Here is a 24,671-nt window from a genome sequence, read left to right on the forward strand (position 1 = left end):
AGAGACCACTGAGCTCATCAAGTATTAGTCACCCATGGGCAGTCCAGGGAAAGTCTGCACTCGTGTTCAAATGTCATTAAACCTTTTCCTGGCGATCACCCCGCTGCAGGAAGGTGTGCACTGATTCTGAAAGGATAAGAGAGTTAGTTCTGGAACAAATCAAATTTGAAGAAATATTTTAAATGGAAAGTAAATATGTGCACACACACATCTATTGGGGACAAAAGGGATTCCTTAGATGTCTTCATTTCCTGCTGCAGAAGCAGAGGCTGATGGCTTATTCAAGCCCACTGCTATTTATACCCACTCTCTGCATCTTGAGAGAAAAAGCAAAACCACTTCAGAACAAAATTGAAGTTCCTCCAGCCTGGGCTTGCCAAGCCCGGTCCCTTAGCAAACGCCTTGTGCAATCATTCTGAACTTCCCTCCTGCTCACTGGTGCCAACATATGTATCATTGCATTTGTGTGGGTGAACGCACTCCTAATAGCATTATCTGTCACCAGTCCTTTTATGATGCTTCATTTCCATGGCTCCTCAGTGTATGCTCTTCGTCTGCTCTCCATCATCATTGTACAGTACACAGCAATTATTCTGGCTGTTCTTTTCAGATTGAGCTGTTCCTTCCTTTTGTACGTGGGCTGGGGGTATTCTTTAATTAAAAAGATGTTGTTTACAGTATCAGCTTTTTGAATGAAGATTTATAGCAGAGCCCATAATAGCCCCAATAAACAGTGTGAAATGTCACCTACAGCTACAACACAGTGTTATAATTATATTCAGCAGTAACATCTCCACTACATCCTAACTATGTATTAATACACTTCAAGCAAAACTGCTACTGCTGAACTGTAACTCTTAGAGGAATCTTGATATTCTCTCTCTCCAGCACTGGAAAACACCATCCAGTAAGTCAGGGAGAAGAAAATTCAGCAAGCAGGAAAGGAGGGGTGGGCAATCCACCCCAAATACCAAAATAAGAATTTCACTGTCCCTGTTTTTATGAGCATGCTGTGTGACACTTTCAGTAAATACATGGAAATACTGACCATATCATTCTCTCCTCCCCATTTCAGAGTTGCAGATGCTTAGTCTGTTTGAGCACCAAGCCTTCAACAGTAAGAATACGTGCACTGAAGCCATAAAGTCAAGCTGCTGGCTGAGGCTGGGATTGTATCATCCAACAAACCACCTCTGTGAATGGTAAGAGCAGTTCCTTGCTGCGCTCACAGCACAAATACAGGCGCACCTGAGGAAGTGGGGCTTCTCTGCAACCTGGATATATAAAGGAGAAATATGGTACAGCAATTTTTCCTGTTCATTAGATGGGCTTTGAATATTAAAGGTTGAAAATGGACAGAGAGTAGAGACAACTGAAGGAAAGAAGAAGGAACTGGAAAAACCTGAGAAGCTTTAGGCCACAAGAGAAAACAGGAGAAAAGGCAGAGTAGAAAACTCAGTGCAAATGGGGCAGGAAGGCACTGCACAACAAAGCACAGGACAAGTAGGATTCCTGGAAACTCAACAAGCTCGAATGGAAGCAATGCCAGACCACATGCAACTGCACAAGAAAACACACAAGAAAAAAAAACAATCACAGGTCATCATGAAGTAAAATTGTTGCATTTAACAGTGCTGGATGACTGCACAGTGCCCTATCCTCAGAGGTCCAGAACTGTATTTGTTATGCACAGCTTGGTTTCGGGTATGTTTCTGAAGGTGGTTGGGTTTGTTTTACAAAAATTCAATGAGTATTCCAGAATTAACGTTGTGCTAATGCTGAGGAAAGCAGTATCCTCCTCCCATTGGTAACTAAAGTAGTTCCTGGCACTGCACTATATAATGAGCTTCTACCTTCTTACAGCTTTAAAATGATTTGCAAGCATTTACAGAATGATTTTATTTGAACCAAAACTGTAACCTGTTCCCTTTATTTGTTTCTTTTTAAAGACTGGCCAGAGTTCATTCCATTAGCACAAAGTGCTTCCAAGAACTATTATAACGTTGGAAAGCACCTTCAATTCTTATATCCCCAACACAGGATCCTACAATTCATCAAGAATGGTATTATTTCCCACTAAGCCAACACTGGATGGAAAAGCTGTTGTTCCCAAATGGTCCACAGAGTTTCAGAATGGCAGCCAAAAAGACTTTCTGAGAAGTAACAGGACTGCCAAAGACAGATGTGCGTGCATTTCTGAAGAAAAGGTGGAGGGGAAAAAAACCCCAAAACCTAAACAGGAAGAAACATAAGAAAAAAGACAAATCTGATATTAATTTAGGGAGACAAGTCTCAAAGACCACCATTAAAAGCCATGAGATATTGCCATCAAAGGGCCCATGATTGGTAATCTAAGACTTACCACATGGCAAAGGATTTAGCTGAGATTGCTAACTTCTGAAACATGCTCAGACTTCTTATTTTTGCAGAACAGGTTACACTAAAGAGCATCAGAAGGCTGACAACACAGGTGTGCTATATACTGTATCAGAAATGCCAGCTAAAAAGAAATGACATAGTTTCTCTTAAACTATCCTGAATTTCACAGCACAATGATTTCAGAGAGACAAGCCAGAGAAGTGGCACACCTGATCAGTTACCTGTTAGCACAAGAAACATCTTTGTGCCTTATTAACATAGAACATCAAACACTGATAATGTCAGCACCCACTGCTGAATTAGTAAAGGCAAAGGACAAAAATAACTGCATTAAAAGAGTTCTTTGTAGCATCCATCCATTACTGGTGAACACTCATTCAACGACTTGCTCTTCTCTTCACATTGAACTCCTGTGCTTAGCCCAAGCCAGTTGCACAAGAGCCTTGACTATGTTATGGAAATGTCCCCTAACATAATCACAGTCACCCTGTCTTCAGCAGAGACAGGTTATGCCAGCACAAAGTCAGGCTGACGCCAGTGCAAAACCAAGTAAAACAGGGGAGTATCTCACTTTTCACTGGAATAGAAACTTGGGATGACTTTCAGCAGGAAAGCTACCAACAAACACCAGTACCCTTTGTTTTTCTTAGCAACTCAACATCCATTTTCCCTCATGCAGTGCTAATTCCTTGAATTTACTTTGTACTAAGCAGACTGTACACCAAAAAACGGTTAAGTTTCACTTTCACAAATCAGCTATGCATATTCAAATGAAAACAAACACCCTAATTCTCCAAAGAGAAACCATCAGATACTTGTTTCATGATCCCAGGAGCCTGTTCTCTCTGCCTTTCTGCTGGTGCCCTTACCCATGACTCTGTGGCTGTATTATCATCATCATCTGTGGACTTAGTATTCCAAACATACCAGCCTCCCACAGCTGAAGGGCTTCTTTGCATTGCCAATTATAATTGCACTGAATGCATTACTGGTTCTGTGACACAAAAAGGAACAACAACAACAAAAATCAAAATAAAAATCATCAGGCTTATTTTACCTTGACAGAGTTGAACCCAGGTGAAAAGCTAAATCAGTAACCCACAAACCCACTAATTAATTACCATAGAGATGTATGTACCCAACCTAATGGAGATCAAAATTAGGGAAAAAAAAAAGTAACCCATTATTCACCATCACAGTTTCAATTACTGCTGGAAGAACAATTCCTGTGAATATATTCTCTGTGGCCTGGCTCACACCCAAAGAGATGCTTCTCAGCAAGAAGCTCAGAAGTGAGATTTGGCTTAGAAACCGGAGCAAAGAACCTCTTTTGAAGTCTTCCTTCAAAACTCCGAACAGAAAACCCCCGCTACCAAAAAAGTCCCCACAAATCACAGTTCTCCCCTTTGAAGAGTACTATTTCCTAGAGCAGGGCATTGGGATTAACAATTTTATCCATCCATTCCTTCATTAAGATGCACTAAGTCAGCATTAATTTGTTAACCTTTGTAACACTTCATGCACTAGTGCTGTATGATGCCAAGCTAAATTCCAAACTAGATCTACTTAAGAAAATACAAAACATTTCTTACCTGTTACTTTTTCCTTGTAACTGTGAACTCCCACTGCTGAAGATAATCTGCCAAGTTAAATTGATTTTTTTTTTTTTTAACCTCCCACTCCTAAAACATTTAATATTACCACATATGAAAGAAAATGCAAGGGAAAACTTGTCTAATCTGTCAATGGTTACATGCCACTTCTGTTAGTCAGCTTCTGTATGAGCTTGGGTAGATATTTCAAATAACAACAGAGGACACAATCCATTTTATAACAAGAAACACAGAATATGCCAGAAAAACTTGATTTTAAAATACAAAAGTAGCATAGGGTTCCAGAGGCATGTAAAGGACCAGAAAAATATAGTTTCATGTATATTATATATAGGCTATATTTCACGTTAAGTCAATATAGGTCAAAAAATGTTCTGTGCATTGGTTTCTCCAACAAACTATCACTATGTGCAACATCTCCAGATATAAATACTGACCTAAAGTAGAGAAGATAATAAGCTACTGCTTTTGCAAGACACCAGCACAAGAAAATACACTTATTAGGTATTGTTATCGCATACCAAAGTAGGTGCACATTTGGGTTGCAATTGCAGCATACTTTCTAGAATAGCATTACACAACTAATCTACTTGTTACTTTAAAAACCTATTCAACCTAGAAGCAAGTAGCGAATGAACAGCAGCATTTACCTGTATCCCCCTTTTACTCTGAAACCTTTCATTCATGTGGTCCAGGTGATCTGTAACACTTCAAGACACTGCACTCTGTACTCTTGCTGGTTTACACTTTTCCACTTCTTGAAAAAAAGGCACTGAATTTTGGATGTACTGAAGAGAAACAAGTTGAAAGATCCACGGTTTCTGGTGCATTTTAAGAGCTCGGTTACTTTAGCAATACACCTTTCACAGCTTATCAGTATAAATACGTTAACAAGTGCCCATTTAAAAATGAGTCATCCCACACCACTGGAGTAAGGAAACAGAGCTTGTCAGATTCAGGTTCTGGAGATTGCACAGGTTTCATTTACCTCTAAGTCCCTGAATCAAACTAGCTTAACACTAAGAAGGAACAAAAGCCCTTACAGTTATTTAGCAGCTTTCACCACGGAAATTGTCAGACCTAATCCAAAAGTGTGATCCTTTTTCTAGTTTTTTATTTATTGTTTAGACAAAATATGACTTATTTTTATAAGTAAAATTGTATAGTGGTATTTTAAAAGTACTTCAACTTTGTGTTGTAACAAGAATTATTCTAAGTGTGGAAGACCTCTATTTCCCCTGAGTGAAACCATTAAACGAGGCAGCAAACTTTACAGTACAGAAGAGCTACAATAAAGGCTTGGAAGAACAGCTGTAAACTGTAAGGATTTCACATAAATTCATGAGAAAAATACCTGAATAGAGAACACTAAACAGAATCATTCAACAGTGGGACTTTACAGTCCATTCATACAGTCACATTAATTACGCAACTGTATATCTTTATTGCCTCTTTTCTCCCCAAAAGCAAAGACTAAGCAAACCCGTTGCTTTTATAATACAGTAGATCCACATGAGCTTACCTGGCATGCTCTCAATTAATTCTTAGATTAACCCTTTAATAATTTGTCCCCACCTCATACGTGACTACCCCCAATACTAAATCAGGTCAGCTGTGGCTACCTGGTACCCAACTGTGCAGTATTTTGCTGACAGATGCTCCAAACCATCTGAACACTATACAGCTGTATTAAGTTTTGCTTGTACTTTTCTGCAAGATTCAGGCTAAGACTCAGCACTATGCCATAGGTTCATGGCTAGCAGCTGCCTGGCTTGGAACCTGTGCAAAAGTGTGTGTGCATTTATCTGTGAACCACTGTAATACTTGAAGCTCTCTGAATATTTTTGGCCAAATACCACCATCAGCAACAGTAGTGTGGCAGTGTAAGCACTTGTACAAAGAGCAGCAGTTCCCAGTTAGCATTGGGCTATACACCACTCTGGAGTGGCTGGTATAACACCCCTTGGAAAATGCCTCATATACACATACTTTCATAAGACTAAACAGCATAAAAGCTGGGACCAAGGACTACACTGTAGATATTTATGAAGAATAGCTACCACAGCATCCTTTAAATAAAACATCTTCAGAAGAGAAGCGCTACAGAATAGAGGTGCTATGATGTCTATGACAGGATTTTGACAAGGTGAGGCTATTTGGTGATACTACAAAGGGTTGAGATAACTGGAAGAGGGAGCTCGTCAACAAGCTTTCAGAGCTAGAAGTGAAAACATGAATCTCAGACTCCTGCCACTGCATGGAAAGTACAGCAACTGCTATAGATTCAGACAACTCATTCACATTCCTATAAAAACACCAGCATGGCAAGAAAACATTAACAGCTGTACAGGAATAATACTTAAAAGTACAACTTATGCACCTACACAAACCAGGCATGATGGGAAAAGTGAGACTGAATACTATAAAGAAAAATCACCACTTCTACTCCATCAGAAATTATTCGAGCCTTTAATTAAAACTGCAGGTGAAGCAGCTCAGGTCACCACAATTCCTCTCATCTTGAAAAAAATTCCATAGTCCCCCAGCTCCAAGCTTTAACAAAGAGGCTTTAACTAGTCAAAAATCAGGGGTGAGGTTTTGCCAAACAATAGGAAGGTACATAGAAAATAGGGAAATAAAAATAAAATCCATGTCTACTGTCCCTTTATTAAGCAGTTAGTATTGGAGACTGTTAATGCTTACGCCTAATCCAGCAAATGAGGTCAAAAAGGCAGCAAGGCTTGCAGAATCTTATCTCAGTAGAGATGGAAACAATTGAAGAACTATTAATGAGCTTGTTGAATGGAGAGAATGTTGATTAAATACAGCATGGGCAAGACCAAGATGAGAGCTGCTGGGTCATAAATTCATTAACTGCTTCCAAAACAAAATACTTTCAGCAACTCACACCTTAATACTCTGAAGCTGTTTGCAGAGGATGAAGTAACAAAGAATAAATAAGTAAATAAAAAGGCACATGGTAAAAACTTCATTTATACATCTACTTGATTTAGCTTTATGCCACTAAAACTAGAAAGGGGTTAGAGACTTAGAGAGCTTGTAAAAAGGGACTATAAGAAAAAAAGAGAAAAAAAGGATTGCAAGAGGCATAGGAAGGCTCCTGGAACAGGAAACATAGGGAACATTTCAGAAAAATGAACAAGGGGCATGAAAGAGTAATTGCAGTAGTCAGTTTACTAAAAAGGAAAACCATTCCCATATATTTTTCCAAATACTACAAAGAATCAATGAGACTGAAAGGCAATTCACTCAAATCTGAAAACACTCAAACATATAGTTTCATTGCCATTCTTGGTACATGCTTAGTTCCTTTCACCTAAAGAAAGAACTAGGTATTAGAAGGCAGAAACCTAGATTCTCTGCAGAATTCGCTTATGATGTTTAAGAAGCAGCCCCCTGTGGAGTCCTTTTGTAGGTATATTGTAAACAACTCGTACTTCTCACCAACTTCCTACGGCAAGCTTCTATGTTCTTAGAAGACAGTCACGGGTAGGTGCTCTTCAGACTAACGCATGATCATTCTAGATTGCTCTGAATCACTGCTTTTCTTCATTAAGCTGGACCAAGCAGAAGCGCCACCGCTCAATTTGTAGTTAATGCGAGTACAGAAAAATACAGTTGTTAATTGAAATACAGCTGTCAATTCAGATAACCTTACAGAAATAAGATTTCAAGAGTGGACAGAACATAATGTGTGTAGAACTTCAAAAACTGTACTTGCATCTCAGGCCTGAGCAAGACTGCGATTCATTCAGACTTAACAACGCAATCTCCTGGCAGTGGTATGATTTACACCAAAGCAAGTCAGACAGCACTGGTGTCTGCTTAACCCACACTGGAATTATGCACAGAGGTAGTTGTGCTACCACTGGCTGAAACACACAACAGGTAAGGAACATGTTTTAATAGCAAAAAGGTACCAGGAAACAGCTCCATCTTGCAGCTTTCATTAAAGCTATGAACAGACTTACTTATCACAGAAACAAGTAACACAGAGCTCATTAGACAGACACTGTCTTATATCAAACTGTCCTCTGCAGTCGCAGAAGTTTTCTTTTTAGGACACACAAATTCCAAGACAAAAAAGTTCATTATTCACTCTATTTCACCTTGCTACAGCAACACCAGGACTACCACCCAAGGATAAATCCAGTACTCCATCGTGACATAATACCTTTTTTATTACAATATCCAAAAAACTGAGTATGCAAGATTTTGAGATCTTACGATCCCTTCTTCAGTCTCAGGAATGTGCCATCTAAAGACTGTATATTTAAACCATAAAGGAGTTTAAATGTAAAGAAAAGAGAAAAATGCATTTTCTTCATAAACATTCTGTGTGTCTCTTCCTACCAACCACACCATCCTCTGTAAAACCCGAAGATTTCTTTCTGTAAAGCAAATATATATATAGTGTTGGTAGCCCGCCCCACCCCATCCCAAGATCAGTTTTTATTAATCTTCTGTATTAGTGTCAACAATCAGCTACAGATACATATTACTTTGAGAATTAAATACATAATCGTTTAATTCAAACAAGCAGAAGGGCAAGAGGAAAAAGCATTATGTGGATGGCACATTTGGTTGTAGATTACCAAAACATTCAGCCTTTACAATTCAATGATTCTTTCTCTAGTAATCAACTTTCAAATAAAATTTCTCTTTGTTGCAATTACAGACCAAAATACACTAGATAGTTTTCTTTTACTACAATCTTACCATAGTAGTTTAAGAAGTACTATTACAAAATGCTTTTAATTAGTGTACTCTTTACAAAGAGTCAGAGAGGCAATGTAATAGCAGAGTACAGTGTAAAGAGTGCTTCTAGGAACTAGGAGGTTTTGTAATATACTACTTGGTAAGCGATATAGCTACAGAACTCACAGCCACAACTGTTAGGTCTACTCTCTCTCACTTAAGTAGCTGCAGCTTCAGTGCATTCAGACTGTGCCCGATGTCTCTGAACGGAGAGTTCTGCCTGCGTGAGCAATCTGATCAGATTAACACTGATTTGAATTGAAAACGCCCCTCCTTGATCTGAGCTAACTATGTAAACGTACACAGGAGAGGGGAGTTTTGAACTCAGCCAGGAAGGTGAGTGCTCGCCACGGCCACCCAAGGGAAACTCTCAACCTGAAAAGAGGTGGCCAGAGATTAACAGAACTGGAACACAAAATAGAGGCAAACAAAAAAAAAAAAAGACAAACAGCAACCGACAGAGCAAACACTTTAGAAAGAGCCTATTCCTTAAGCCTGCTTCAGATATTGCTCTGCTCTATAAAAGTGAATTTAGGACCTAAGGCTTGTAAGTTATAAGAGGCCCAGGTGGCCAAGTCCATCTTCAATGTTACTGAAGTGCTTTCACAAGATATAGCTTTTCCCCGTGTTCACTGGTGAAGATGGGAGCCTTTTTGTAGTGTTCCACCAACTCATCCATAGTATTAAAGCGTCGCTGCCCAATACAATAGACACTGTCCACGAGCTGCACCTTGAAATGTTTGTTCTTCCCCGATGCCTTTAGAGATACTGAGAAGTCACTGGGCTGTTGAGAAGAATTAAAAAAAAAAAGAAAAAAAATTACATAAAAGTGAACAAAATGAAGGCATAATTTTGTGGTTTCAGGAACAAACTGTGTCATACAGTTTATGGTAATTTATGCTAGGCTTTGTTCCATAGCTGGGTGCTTTAGCTGCTTAAGAAACCCAATAGTCTATTATTCAATAAATAATTGCCACCATTATTAACATGCAGTTAAGTCAGTTAAGTGAAAGCTCCCCAGATGCACAGTCTGAAGCTGCCAATTACATGACTAAATTGCAACTATTATCTTAGCTACTCAATCTAGAAGCAGGAGAATATCAAGGAGAAGGGAAAAACTTCCATCACATATGATTTCCTTGCTAAAGGTCCTGGAGAAAGCAATTATTGAAATATTGCTTGGATGAGATGAAGAAAATTCCACATACTGCTTTTTTTTCAGAGCCGTGACCACTAGAGGGCCATTCTTGCTTTGCATTGCAAAAGACAAAACCACATTCACCTTTTTATCTTCATTACCACATGTATGGGGAATAATTTCTCCTATTGAGTACACCTTTTTTGTAAAAAAAGGATAAAGCTGTAGAATAAAAACACAGTATGAACCCCACCATCAAACCGCCTCCCACAAAAGACAAAATGTAAGCACTAATTAAGTTATTCAGGACAGAACAATTTCACATGATAAATCTCTTTGTCTTGGCAATCAGTTGCTTTAACGAAGACAACGCTGTCTTCCCAACAGTTGGGATAAGACCATTCTGCTTTCTGCACCACATCATCCCTTGCTTTCAGCTGAACTCCTCCTCTAGCCAGCAATTACTGCTGGCTGGTCCTAGAGACAGGAGCACAGGCATTGCCCTGCAAGAGGTGGCTGGAGTGGGTGTCACCACCCAGGGGAAAAAACAGAGTAATAAAAAGCAAAAGCACACACCAGTTTGTAGCAAGCACTTAATGGAGGCAAGTAATGCCGGATGTGACTGTGGATGTACTGCCGCAGGGTCTCTGCCCACTGAAGGCTCAGCTTCAGGCAGAAAATGCTGAAGGCGCTTGCTGAAATGTGTCAGACGCAGCCTTCCTGCAGTCCCTGGTCAGGCTGGTGCTGTGAGCCTGAACTTGCCCAGGCTAAACAAATGCCATAAGCGGCTATCTGGTTCACAGCATCACCTTACGAACCACCCCAATGCAGCTCAGACACAGCAGAGGACCAAGCAGTGGGGAGCAGGAGCTCTCGGACATTACTGCTGTCACCAGACTTTGGTTCATAAAACCACATAAACCAGACTCTGGAGTCCCCCATATTATGTTTGGACGGTCATATATATACTGAATATGTATCCAAGTAAACTGAAAGACTGCATTTTCACAGGCACACTGTCTTTCTGTGTCTCTGCCCCACACATTCCCACATTCTGTCTATCCCAAAATCTTGTCCCTTGCATCCCCCCATCACCTGTTTTTTAGCACCAAGGCCTTTCTCTTTCTTCCCTTCCAACTCCATTTGCCCTGCCCACAGCAGACAAAGCTCCTGCCATGCCTGTTGATCTGGCTCTGGCTCAACTCGCCAGGCTCGCACCTTGGCTTTGGGCAGCAGCTTGTTCCCTTTTGCACTGCTCAAGCCAGCAGCTCCCAACACCTCTGGACTGATGCACTTCTACCTCAAGCCACTACATTCCAGATTCACAGGCATAATTTCTTTAGAAATTATTTCACATAACACCCATAGAAGAATTACTTCTTCCATCCATGGTCCATTGTCACTGGGCCATGGCCAGGAAGGCTGCCTCAGGCATTGAGCAGCTCCAAAGCCAAATACATGCAACACCCCCTGTGACTGCCAAGATGAGAGGGCTGGGGAGGGAGGGGGAATAGGATGGAAAGAAATGTGCATAAAAGCGCATCTTTGGTGCTCCCAGTGCTCCACCCAAGCTACATTCTGTGGCCTGTCATCCACCCCTAACTCCAAGTTTGAAAACTGCTATTTTAAGCCAGCTAGCTCTGATATTAAACCCCTGCCACTGGAGCATCACAAACAAGGCTGCACAGAGTGCACAACAAGCCTAACTTATTTTCAACACCTACCCTATTGGGTTAAAGCTAGCCTGGTTGCACCAACACTGTGATGTAGTTAATACCTAAAACGCAGTGTGGACAACCCCCAGGCAGCAATGACCACACAGGCCTTGGACCTGTTTCAGTGCGCACCTCCATAGCCATAATCAGCAGCCATTTTAATGGCAATAAACCACAGTCCTGCACAAACAAAACTCTGGGACCATGGGCTCATGGAGGAGAAATTTAGGGCATGGGCTCTGGGCAGCGTGCTGATGGCTGTGTTTGAAACACACAGTAACAGGCAAGTCCATAGGTCTCTTTAGGAAGAGCGCTCAGGGAAGCACATACAAACTACATGCTTACGATTCAAAAAACCCAAGATCAAGCCCTGCTGACTTATGTTCTGCTGCTTCCACGGGTGATGTCTACGTTAAACAAAAAACAGTAACCCAAAGGCCCTCATTTAAAACAGAAGAACTTACAAGTGGGAAGTTCATAATCTGCACCAAACACATTGTTTTTTGTTTTAGGAACAGGAAAAGTTGTTATGACAAAGGTTTAAAAATAAGTGAAATAATCACTTCACACTCACCAAAGTTTTAATGTCTTCTGACAAAGCACAGTTGTTTTCATCATGTCAAAATTACATGGTTTTAAAGCTCTTTATCTGCTAAGAAACACTGTCTTTAGAACAGAAAGGATGTGCTAATGACACACAGAGAAGCGCTGGAATAGGTCTTAGACCTCTGATCTACTGACCTGTGTCCCAGGCACCGGCCTGACTTAGATCCTTGTGAAGAATACATTAAATACTTTTCCTGCCATTTTAATTATAACGTTAATGAATGAACATTCTCCTGAACTACTGTCTATTCTTCCCAGCCTCAGAACTGCTAATTGGATTGATGCATAGATAGAAGATATTATTATCGCTTATTTTCTCCAGAATATGTTACAAAGTTTATTCTTTTCATGATCTGATTTAATTCAGTACAAAAAATAGCGGAAAGGCTGATCTAACTCTTTTGAGAGCCATCATCCGGTGCAAAGAGATGGAAGAGCTCAAACAGCTGTTGCAAAACCCTGAAACCCTTTATTGGCCTCAGTGCAGTAACTTCTGCAGGATTCAAGACCAAACAGCAAAGGCAACTGGACTTGCATTTGGCTTTATTTTGGTTCCTTCCCACTCTAACAAAGATGCAAAATGGTTAAAAAGACTTATTAAAAAAAATAAAAATCTCTAGATAAACTACTGCTTTTAATGTTACCATTTCAAAGTATGCTGGTTCGATACAGCTTGAATTGGTTCCCTGCTGTCCTCCTTGGATTTGCTCCAAGTCTGTTTATTTTATTTACTGTTAAAGCTATTTTGTTTCAACTGCTGGCCAATTTTTCTCCCTTCTCCCTCTTAAATTAATTGCTACATTTGGATGTTTGCACACTAACTCTTCTAGGATTAAAAGCCTCACATACACCAAATAAAGGCATGTCAGAAGTAGGCTTTAATCCCTGAAATCTATAGAAGAGTTGTTAATTCTGCAACAGTACTACAGAGCATAGCTTCATGGCAGGGAGCCTGTGAGTATTTCTGTAGCATCCTAATTGGGAAGACCTAAACCTGAAGTTATATCAACTCCTGAAACAGAAAATTGAATATTAGCTGTCATGCATCTGCAGCTCTTCAGTCCAGGTATAGTAGTACTTTTAATCATTTCAGATTCCTTTAACTCCTGCTTATGACTAAGATGTTCATAGGCTAACTGGTGCCCTCAAAGTGAGGAAGACAACAGGTAGGAAGATGTTTCTTTTACTTCTTTGGTCAGAAACTTTACTGTCTTTAAAAAAAAAATATGGAAAACATTATCATGAAGACAAGTTATAAAATGATATAAGGAAAAACAAGTGAAATCAGGAAAGTAGTTTCCCTCTTTACAATCTCCATCTGAGAATGAAACAAGGCAATTTTATCATAGATGGCAACGCTGGGAAAAATAACTCCCTCTCAAAAGCCTTTTACTGATCCTGTAACTTGTTTTCTCCCTCTTAATCCAGTTCCATTTGGCAATGTCCTTCCTCCACCATAGATATTACGATGCACTCGCTCTTCAGACTATTCTAGACCATATCACTTGGAGCTCCCCAACTCCTCCTACTTCCATACCCAGGTTTCCCCTTCACCCCTCCTCCTTCTCCTCAGTCACCCAGCCAAAAAAACAAGTCACAGCTCAGAAGTCTAAGGTCAGGCTGAAAAGAACCATCTGGAAGTGTCAATTCCTTTTTCTACCCCTTCTACCTCATTTAGATATAAATAAATACCCTTATTCTCTATGCAATGTTCACCTTGTTCCAAAAATCAATGTTACACAGATCAGAAACATGTATTGGCTCCACTGATTTTCAAATGCAGCTCTAATAAAATTTCTATACTTCAATTTAAAACAAGCCACTGGGCTATTTCCTTAGCTTATTTTTAAAGATAAACTTTCTTCTCCTCTCTGCTGTACTCATCAATCACAGCATGTCACAGAACATGACAAATGCTTCAGTTTCTGAGCAGTTGCCACATTTCATTGCTTCTATCCAACACTTGCAGGATTAAAAACACAGGAAAATATGGGACACCCTGAATACTACAGAATTGGCACCTCAAAAACCATATGAACCCTCAACCTGTGCCTCCTTCCTCTGCCGTCACTATTGCTGGACAAAGAGCACAGAAGCCAAACGCCGTACCAAAGACTGACACAAATCCAGTCGTACCTACAATCCTCAGTGCCATCTTACTACATCTACAGTCATCAGAATCACCTTAATACTATGCCCTGCAACCCCATTTAGGACCAGTTACTGTAATTTGATATCTGTGACACTATTGGCAGCCATTACTTCCTAATCAATAATTGCTTCTGAAATTGCCCAAAAAATTGTGTAGCTCATTCATGGTAATAAATAAAACTGGCCTGAGAAAAATAACATTATCTCTACTTTATGGGAAGACATCACAGGGCTACGAAGCAGTGGTGTTTGTCTCATCACCAGTTTCACAGACGCTTGCAGCAGAACTTAAGAGGCCTGCAAGTCCCAACAGAAGTTCCCTTTGAAGTTTAAGTGTCTGCAGCAAAGGATCTGCTCAGAAGCTAGAAGTGTGGTGTGGTTGCCCTCTCTCATCACCAGCCACAGCCCATTACTGCTTCCTGTTAACTACAGCACTCACAAGCACACTTGTTTCTCAGGGTGAACCTGAACAAAAAACTCTTTTCCTTCCAAATTTGCTTCTCTCCAGTGGAATCTTAGATCTTCAAAGCATGACGATCACCTACCCAACCCAGGCCAACAGTGTCAGCCAAGACTTGTTTGTCTTGTGCTAGGTACTACACTAAGAGAACAAAAATCTGACCACTAAAGAGCCTGCAATTCAAAAAGGGCAAGAAGTGGCTGTACATGGACTGCAAAGATTAAATCCGCATTATTATTCAGGAGTGCTGCTTAAATGAGACAACCAACTTCAGTTTTTAATCAATCAAGCAGCCTGCAACAGAAAGAACAAGTCAAGCACTAATTCTAACTAGGTATGTTTCACTTCAGTTTCCTCCTTTACATCTCCAAAACCAAGGTGACATGACCTAGGTATTACAGAGGTGGCAAAAATGTTATCAGTAGGGAACCGTGGCTGTTACATAAACTATGGGCTTAAATGGTTCAAACAAGTTTACGGTTCTAATAATAGTATTTCGTAATTAATGACGATAATCAGGCTACTAGCTACCTGACAGTGTTCATCTCAGGATATTCTCCACTATGGCAGCATCTAAGTGTAACCGAGGAGAATATTTTTGGCTAAGGAACCTAGCTGTGAGACAAACATCTGCTAAAGTTAAAATCTAGAGAAACAGTGTAAAATCTTAAAGCTACTAAAATCTGAAATGGAAAAACATGACAGTATCATCAAGTGAATACAGAATAATACAAACCTTCATCTACCCAAGGAGAGCTTTTCACAGCTCAGTAACGAGAGCAAAACTCAAAAGAAATCTAAGAAAAACTTTAATGCAGACAACTTCTCGTAACTATGGTGATGGAAGGCTATAGAAAATCCTAAAATACGTCAAAAATCAGGCATGGGATTAGCAGGATGACTCACAGTTTTATTGATGGGCCTTTTCAGAAAGGAATAACCCCTGCATCCACAGCTTTAATAGGTGGATTCATAACACAATGGAATAGGAAGTGCTGGTCTGGTGGAAAGATGAGCAAACTTTGCTATGTTCTTTCTAATCAAGATCTTTTGCTCTGATCCTGCAGACACTCCTGGTAACTCTTAGCCACAGCATAAACAGCCTCTAGTCACACATATGAAGTATGGCAACCGCCAAAAATTTATTAGTTATTTCTAACATCTTTATTTGTTCCATACATAATAAGCTTGAAATAGATCTTTTCTGATCTTCTTCATAACTATGCCCATTTGCTTATTATATCGCTCTTGGCACTTCAGGAACACCCCCTTCTTCCCCCAAACCACAAAGTAGGTATCCCCAACGCTTTTATAATTCACATATATAAACAAATTATATGATGGTATGATCTACAAAGATTAGGGCAGACAAAAGTCTGAGATGTAAAATATTTCTTTAAGCATAACAAAGCCTAAAACTCTTTAGTAGTACTAAAACAAAGGAGGCCTTTACTTTACATGCATAACTACAGTTTATCTCATTACTTAAAAAAAAAAAAATCCAAATATAAGATCTGCAAAAAGATAGAGATTAGAAAAAGGGGGGAAAAAATTGAGAAGAAAAAAGGAAAAAGGAAGAAAAAAGATCACTTCCTCAATTCAGCATATTTTTTTTTTTATTGCATGTGTATAAGAAACTTGCTGTAATAGGAACTGAGTAAGTTTTCTGGGATTCCAGTAAGAGTTAGATGCTGGAAACAACTTGAAGACCACATTCTCCATAAATCTTTTTGTGTTCCACAAAAAAAACTTCCTCCGCAACAACACAGGTAGCAAATTTGAAACTGCTTTGAATACAAGTGTGTCTAATGCTACGATGTCATATTAAATTGAAAGGAAATTTGTTTGCTCTAGAGGCGTACTCTTAAGAGCAAAGAAACAAACCATGGCACAGTGGTCACTGCGACATGGTATGTGCTGAGAAATGGCTGCGCATTTTTGTATTTTAAGTAATGTATTAACTTTCAAAGTTTGAAAGTTTCTAAACTTTCTAAAAAGGCAGAAGGAACTTGATAGATACTGTCTCAGGGTAACCCCACATGCAGCATCCAGATTTGAAAGTGAGCTTCTGTCTGCTGGACAGACACACCAAGGGTACACTGCATCCAGTATATCTGCCTGCCCCTGTCAGACGAGATGCTACTTTGAAGAGACAGCTGAACTACTGCAATTTAATGATTACCATAATCCTCTGGTAGCGTTCTACATTATAGAAGACTGCATGCCCCACTTCAGTCTCTTCTGTTGACTAAACAAACTTGATTCCTCCCAGGCTCTGTCAGTCATGTTGTCTAAATTTCTATTTTTCTTCCTGTTCTCCTTTGGTTCGTTTGTATCTAGCTTCAGTTAGTGGTTACAGTTAACTGAGAGCAGAAATAGGAACTCGATGACACAGAGCTTCAAACAAAGGGTAGTTTGACAGCTATCACGTCTTCTTCAGAGCAAATTCATCAAGGAAAGATGCCCGATATTTAATCGGACAACAACAGTATTGGATACAGATCTAGAAAAAATAGAGTATTTGGGACTGTTACAGTTATATTTTGTCAACAACGTTCTGCATGATGTAAAAATTTCAGTATAGCAAGAGTCCTAAATTCAGCAATAATAACAATAAACTACTAATGTTTTCTAAAAAATTAGACTCCAAAGTTGTATTTGGATACAGAAGAGCCAATGTGCCAGTCAATCCCAAATTTCAGCATTGCACATGAGGAATACGTGAAAAGTCAAACTGAAGCCCAAATTTTTTAGTTGCTTGTCCACTAAAGAGTACCCTTTCGTTTGCACTGCCTAATGCACCTGTCTCAATACCATCTCAGACTTTGACTTCATTCTGGGACCACTGTGAGTACCTGAAATTGTTATTTAGGAAGAACAGAATCAGAAAATGAAACGTGAAACACACTTCCAAAAAATTATCAGGAGCTAAAAGGATCTTTATTCCCAGATTTGAGCTCAAGCTTAGTTCTACCCTTTACTTAAATCAAGTTCTTTGCTTTCCAGCATGCAGTCATGCCAACAACTACTACTGACTAGTTACTGAAATCATTTACATGAGGAACAGCATATGAGAACAGTTTTCCCCTGATTTATAGGCAATTATGATAAAGAATACCACAAATCCTAACCAGAAGTGATGAATGCAATCAGTACAGCCTTCTGAAGCCATTAGAGTTAAGAAATCTTTTAAAAAACATATTATGGCTCAAACTATGAACAGTTGACACTGCTTTAATTTCTATTTGCAATCTATGTAATAAACCAGGATAGCCCACGATACATGCACAGTGAAACCTCACACAAAGATGATAGAAGTCTGCAGCTGCATGTTAAACTGATTTCAGTATTATCATATGCTCAAATTAGAAGATTGTGCTATTAATTATTAACTTTTATATGTGAAGCAACAAGATATGGAGACATCTATGAAACAACAATTTGTTTTCAGGGAACGGTCCTACAACTGAAGCAGTAAATGCAGAAAAGCCCTAATTGCGAATTCAGATTTGATTCAATTTTTTTTCTTAGCTTTTGAAAATCATATTAGGGAACTATTAAAATCTGTCACCTTTTCAGAACCACAGTCAAGGGATAATAAAAATTTGAGTGCCTTAATTATGAATTCTCTGGCCTCAGCATACAAGAAAGGCCTTTCAGTGTAATTTTAAATATGAATTTTCAGGATTACAGTGATCCCTAATCAGTATTACTTATATCCCTCTGATGTCATCAAGGCTCAATTTACAAAGCATGTGAGCTGCTGACTTGGCCCTCATTGTTGTGTATCATAATCTTAACTATTAGATACAATACTTTAGATTTAGGTTGTAATAAGGTAAATAGAGCAGAAATACATTAAAATGGAATTTTAACGAATAAAGAACCTATGTTACTATTCAATTAAAAGCAGAAAACTGACCAATGCAAAGACCTCATTTGAAATTATCTCTAAAATCAAATTAATGACTAAACTTGCAATTCACAACAACTATTTTATCTTGTAGTGCTGTAAATTTGAGGAGGATTGCAGATAAGGAACCCATGAAAAGTCAGACTGAAATCTGAAATATTTACTTGCCTGTTCACCAATTAAAACCCCCTGGATAATACAGACCCAGACATTAAATTTCAGTGTAAATGTCACTGCATTTCAGTAACAGACCAACTCTCACAAGCAGCAATTGTATCTGTTGGTAATGCCTACATATAGGGAAGCTATTAGTGGTCATGCTTGCTGACCCAAGCATGGGGTATTACAGAGCCTGCTGGGCTGAGTACCACTTACCGAAGATTCACTATCTCTAACAAGGAAGTCTCCTTCCACTCCCCTTTCATTCAGGGCACATTCCGCTTGGTGTCGGGTAACATTCCCGTAATACCACTCTCTTCCAGCAAACCGTCCGGTAGAAGATGGTCCCGTGTAGCTTATCTGAGGTGGATGGGAAGTGTTAATGGCAGGACCATCACTAATGATTACTACATAGTTTTTAGGAACAAGACCAATTTGCCCTCTGGAATTTTTACATTTCCACCACTCAGGGTCATTTTCTGGTTTTTCAATGACTTCCATTGTTTCCCCTTTTTCAAAGTTGAGCTCTTCTTCTGTGACAGAGCTGAATGGATACAGTGTCTGAACAACGTGGAGTACTTTGGTGCCCTGGCCGTTACTCATGGAAGCCCCTTTCCTTAAGTTGAGAAAGCTGGGTGAATCTGCGGTTGCCTCCTCAACCTCCTCTACCACATAGTTCGAAGGAAACCAGCCAATCTGTCCATTGTAGCTACCTCTCCACCAGCCATCACTGCACTTCTCCATGACAATCACTCGGGATCCTTTAACGAGGGACAGTTCATCCTCCCTTTCAGCAACATAGGCAAATTTCACATAGGCTGGAATGTTGAGATCATAAATCCGGTCGGCGCTGCTGCCGTTGGACGGGTACTCTGCGTCTGTGCTAGGGGTGGGCGAGGCGTCTCTCGCGCTTGTCTTTCTCTTGGTTTTTCCCAAACCTGTTCAAGAGAGAAATGTAATGTGGTCACTTGGACTGCTCGTCCTCAGATTGCAAACACTGGATTTTAGTGATGTGCTGCTCCATCACAACACTGTTAAATGGAGATCTTTTCTGCAACATTACATAGAAACAGTAACACCTTTAAGAGATTAACATCTAAGCAGCAATTCGTGTTGTAACTGCTCAGTTTCCCTCACAAAAGTACCAGTTTTAACACACTTAAACCCAATGGTTTCTTCACATTACAAGAACAGCTAATCACTGGAACACTGCACAGCTTGCTGTTATGTCTCTTAAAAATCCAGCCAAAAGATCATGCCTTTTAATCTTAGTGATGACTTTAATTTGGCTTAAGCAAAACATGAAAGAAAATCTACAAAAATAAACTATCACAGCAACAAAACCTTAAGTTTCTCTGCAGATTACATTTTCCTCTCTTCGTCATCCAGTCAGTCCCCAGGCACCTACAGCTGCAACTCCTCCCTCTTGAAATGTACACCTCTTTCATCTACAGTTCATCATGTACTGTAAAAGTATAAACCTGACAGTCAGGAAGACCATTTGCATACATTTCCCTATAATCTGTAAATTGTGATGTACTTTAATTATAGCGTGAAATACAATGTAGAAAAGAAACAACAACAACATTAAATACTGACATTTTTTCCTTAACTAGAGGAACCCTTCTAATGCCTGTTTAAATGTGGAACTAAAACTGCACAACACACTTTGTGTACTTTCCAAGCATTTGCAGCAAAGACTGCTTAAGTATATAAAAAAGCTAGAAAGATAAAGACAAGCAGTCCTTCCTGGTGAAACTGACTTAGAAAAGTTCTGAAGAGAAAAAAAGATGGAAGTCTCAGGATAGTACAAACCAAGCAACACACAGTATGTCATGTATAGGACAGAGAGCAGAAACCAACACAGAAATAGGAGCTTCTGTAGTTTTCTCCATGCTCCTAGAAGTCTTGCTGGCAGCTGAGAGATTCACTTGAGACACAATGAGTACATGCTGATCATGGCAGATTGAATGGGAATAAATAAATAAATAAATAGGACTTTGTTTTTCTTGCTTCCAATAATCTGATAAAAACGAAATAGCATGCATCTCCTTCTAACAATTCAGGACTATTTAATCTGGCCACTCCACTGCTGAAAAGTGCATTTGCTTTTTTAATATATATATATGTACATGCATGTACAATGGATAACTTCAGCAAAGCTGTTTATTCAGTGCAAAACTACCTGGTTTATTTCACGGGGTTAGCTGTACAGCACAAACAGCACACCATAGGACCACACAGGGTTTGCTAGCTAGAAGGGTTAAATACATTAATTAATACAGTCTGCAGATCTCAAAGACAGCAGAAAATTCCAATGATCCTAAAGTGTTCCCTGACCTTCCCCAGCAGCTCCTTGCTTCCTGCAGGAGCCTGCTTACATCCTAATGTCATTCTAACTACATCATTTCAGCCAAGAACACTGGTGGCTGCACTTTCACGCAAAATGAGGGAGAGCAGGTTATTGTACTAGGGGAGACAATCACAGGAAAACCATGTCCAAGCAAGCGTTAATCGGAAGCTGGCCAGGCTCCCATCTCTGCCTAGACTAGAAATTTTCATCAGTTTAGAGATCATTTTCAACAAAAAGACAAGGATGCAACAGAGCTAAGGAGCATTAAATTAGGGTGATATAAACAAACAGAACTTCTGTTAGGAAAGAGGGGAAATTACTTGTTATAACTTCACGGAAAACAAGGAACTGTTATTTCAATAGATTCACCCTACATAAAGCCCTACACTGAGACTGAACCTTCCAGATTAAAAGCTTAGGTATTGATGTGCTTTGTAATGGAGATATGCAGCACCACTTCCTGGAATTAAGCAGGAGAACTAATAAAATAAAAGAAAAATCCAAGCAGATGATGAAGTAGCTGGCCAGGAGAAAACAAGTTGACAACCAGAGCAGAGAAATAACTGTGAGATAGGGGGTTGCAGTGTGATAAGAGAATGCCATAAACTGAAAAAAAATAATGTTGACAAACAGGTGAAAAATTTATCCCAAAAGAAAAATCTGATGTCTGATAAAGTTATTTAAACATTTAGCTAAAGGTTATCATCCAAGCATTTTCTTGCACTTGGAGTTTTATAAGTTCCATCTTTTCCCACAAACCTCCGAATACTACATCTGGTGTTTAAAATGTTCCTTTCTGTCCTCCCAGTTCAACACAAATATGGGGGGGGGGGGGGGGGGGAAGAGAAATAATCAGAAACTTCACTTTTTGTCTTTATCAATAAAGGCAGTCAGAGCTCTTCAGTTTAAACTTAACTTTTAATCTAACCAAACTTTCAAAGGCCGACAGCATGATTAGCCTTTTGCAATAGCAGTGATGTGCATCAAGTACTGTGTTTCCAGTTGATTTGACCAAGGTATGCAGAGACCCATCTGCAGCCAAGCACAGCAAAGGGCATGCACATTATCTAATGCTCATTTTTTTCCGTGAGGTTACAACATCCATAGCTGTGTCTATGACAGAAGAGGAAACAAGTTGTTCCATGAGCAGAATAAAGGAAATCTGTTCCTGTTTTTCTCCTTACACCTCCTGCTGCACTATTCCTCCTTTGCCTCCCCCATCTCCTGCAGGATCCACAGTAAGTCCCTTTACCCTATGACTGCCTTCACATTCCCAGGTCCTCCTCATACCTCCAGCTCCCCACTGCCATCTCCAGACTGCCCTCACAGCACACTCCATCTCCCATGGTGCTGCCCTCCCTACCTTTGTGAGTCTGGCCAGCCAAGCTCAGCACCCAGGTTCCCACTGCTTTTCAGCCCTGCAGACTGAGCAGAGCTGGGATTGCTCTGGCCTCTACGCCAGTGAGGGACACCAGCAATAACCCTCCCAGGCACAGAGTTGGAGAAACCTAGTTAGTTTACCTCTGCCAGTCTGTCAAGTTTGCTTAAAATTGGCTGAGTTATCAAGGGTGGACAGATGGATGGACGATGACAGCTGACTCTAACAGCATGACTGGTGTAAGCTTCATTTCCTTAGGAAACAAGTCTAAAAATACAATTTAGTAGGATGGCTGGTCATAGCTGAGCAAGAATAAAGTTAGGACAATTATAAACTTCATATGCATCTGTGACAAAAAAACACAACTCCATTAGAAAACAGAAAGTACAACCTACATGAGTCATCTTTGGAAAAGTAAACACTGCCATTATTCTTCACTAACAGAAATGCTCGCTTACTACTATTTGTAAGGGTAACGCTATTATGTCTGAATGGAATGAAACCCACATAAGGAATTTCATGGAAAACAAAACATTCACGTACTTCAGGATTCATATCTGGAAGAGTCAAATATATTTGTGATTGCAGCCATAATTTTGTCATTTTTATTGTCTTTAATGAAAGCTTATCTACTAGTGAAATACAACTGTATCTTCCCATTTTGACTCATTGGTTACAGTTCAACTGAAACCATAATCCTTTGTAATACATCTAGTTGTTAAGGGAAAACCTAAAGCAATGGATTAGCTTTCAAGTGAGGGCAAAAGAGTGGGAGCAAAAGCATTGCAGAGCAGCAGAAAAATTGTTTTATGTTATGGCATTTCATAGGGAATAATGCTGCTCACAGTCTACAGCTGACCCACACTGAACTGGCTCATTTGTGTTCTTAGAAACAAGTTGCCAAGTGATGTGAGAAGGTTTAATTTTTAGGTGGATATATTGCTGAGATAAAAACAATAAAATGGTTAGCATCATTTCCAGAGAAGGGATCCATGACAAATCCTTCTTCTCCTTGCAGTGAATGAAATTCTCTGGCCCCAAGGTCAGTCCTAGGGAGACTCAAGAAATGCGCCTCCCACATTACTTCATGCCCTCTTCCTTTCCTCGCTCAGTTTCAGCTCCGAAGAATAGCTTGTTTTGCGAGCAGCAGGCCAAAGGAAGATCAGTTTCCTATGAATTTGCTTCCTGTCTAAGTCCCTATTGTGCAAACCCCAGCTTTGCACCCTTTCGTTACCAGCCTGTCCTCCTGATGGCCTTCCCACTGTACTTGTAGGTTTTCCAGTTCACACCTACAGTGCCTGCTCCGTGCAGCTCTCCCAGCCTTCCCACTTTATGGAAAGCTCCTTAAGCTCCCCCAGGAAATGCCTTGAGCCCCCCTCTAAACCCCAAACCTCAAAGTGGTGGAATTTGCTTCTGGTCACTCCCTTTTGGCCTGATACTGTGACAGGGCCAATTCCCCTACCCCTGCCTATGTCTTCGGTTATGCTCCTGGCCCAAAGCTTGGCTGCCTGTGAGACAGCACAGATGCCTCAACTGCCTAGCCTTCTGCCCACTAAAACCAAAAGGATTTTCCTGTCCTCCTTCTGCCTTCACTAAAGGTGCTGAAACAAGGATGCTTAGCTACCATCTTTGTGAAAATTGGTGCTTAGGGTAAAGAAGTTTAATTATGTTTAAAACTTTATCCTAACACATATTTTATCAAATACATAACATTTGCATAAAGGTATTTTTTGACTCTAGTAAGAATTCATATTCAATTTCCTAATTATGGTTTATATTACATACTCCCTTTACTAGAAAAAGCCCATTTACAAAACATTTTTAATGGTTTAATATCTAATTTTAGGAAGACTTATTTGATGATTCGTTCCACATTCCTGCGAGCGGGTGTCCTTGCCTGAAACAGATGAGTAACCATGTTTTGTATTTTAAACTGCTTTCGCTCATCCCACAGGTAAAAGAACAGATTCACTGATGTGGCTGTATAATGCATTTCTACAGGCTTATCTGTACTCACATTTACTTCA

The 24,671-nt window shown here is 39.8% G+C and overlaps 1 protein-coding gene across 3 annotated transcripts in view; it reads right to left on the reverse strand.

Annotated features, from left to right (window-relative positions):
- Positions 1-8,176: 8,176 nt before the first annotated feature.
- NCK2 (NCK adaptor protein 2) overlaps positions 8,177-24,671 on the reverse strand; it is an 86,202-nt gene continuing 69,707 nt past the window's right edge. For all 3 annotated transcript variants that reach the window (XM_057422196.1, XM_057422197.1, XM_057422198.1), the window contains exons 4-5: positions 19,130-19,851; positions 8,177-9,555 (exon numbers count right to left, since the gene is read on the reverse strand). In XM_057422196.1, the coding sequence (XP_057278179.1) occupies positions 9,361-9,555; positions 19,130-19,851 (917 nt within the window). In that variant the 3' untranslated portion in view covers positions 8,177-9,360. The remainder of the gene's footprint in view (positions 9,556-19,129; positions 19,852-24,671) is intronic.

Source organism: Pezoporus wallicus, unplaced genomic scaffold (genome assembly GCF_028554395.1).
Source record: "Pezoporus wallicus isolate ANWC-B61680 ecotype Strahan unplaced genomic scaffold, APGP_CSIRO_Pwel_v1 contig_5785, whole genome shotgun sequence".
NCBI lineage: Eukaryota > Metazoa > Chordata > Aves > Psittaciformes > Psittacidae > Pezoporus > Pezoporus wallicus.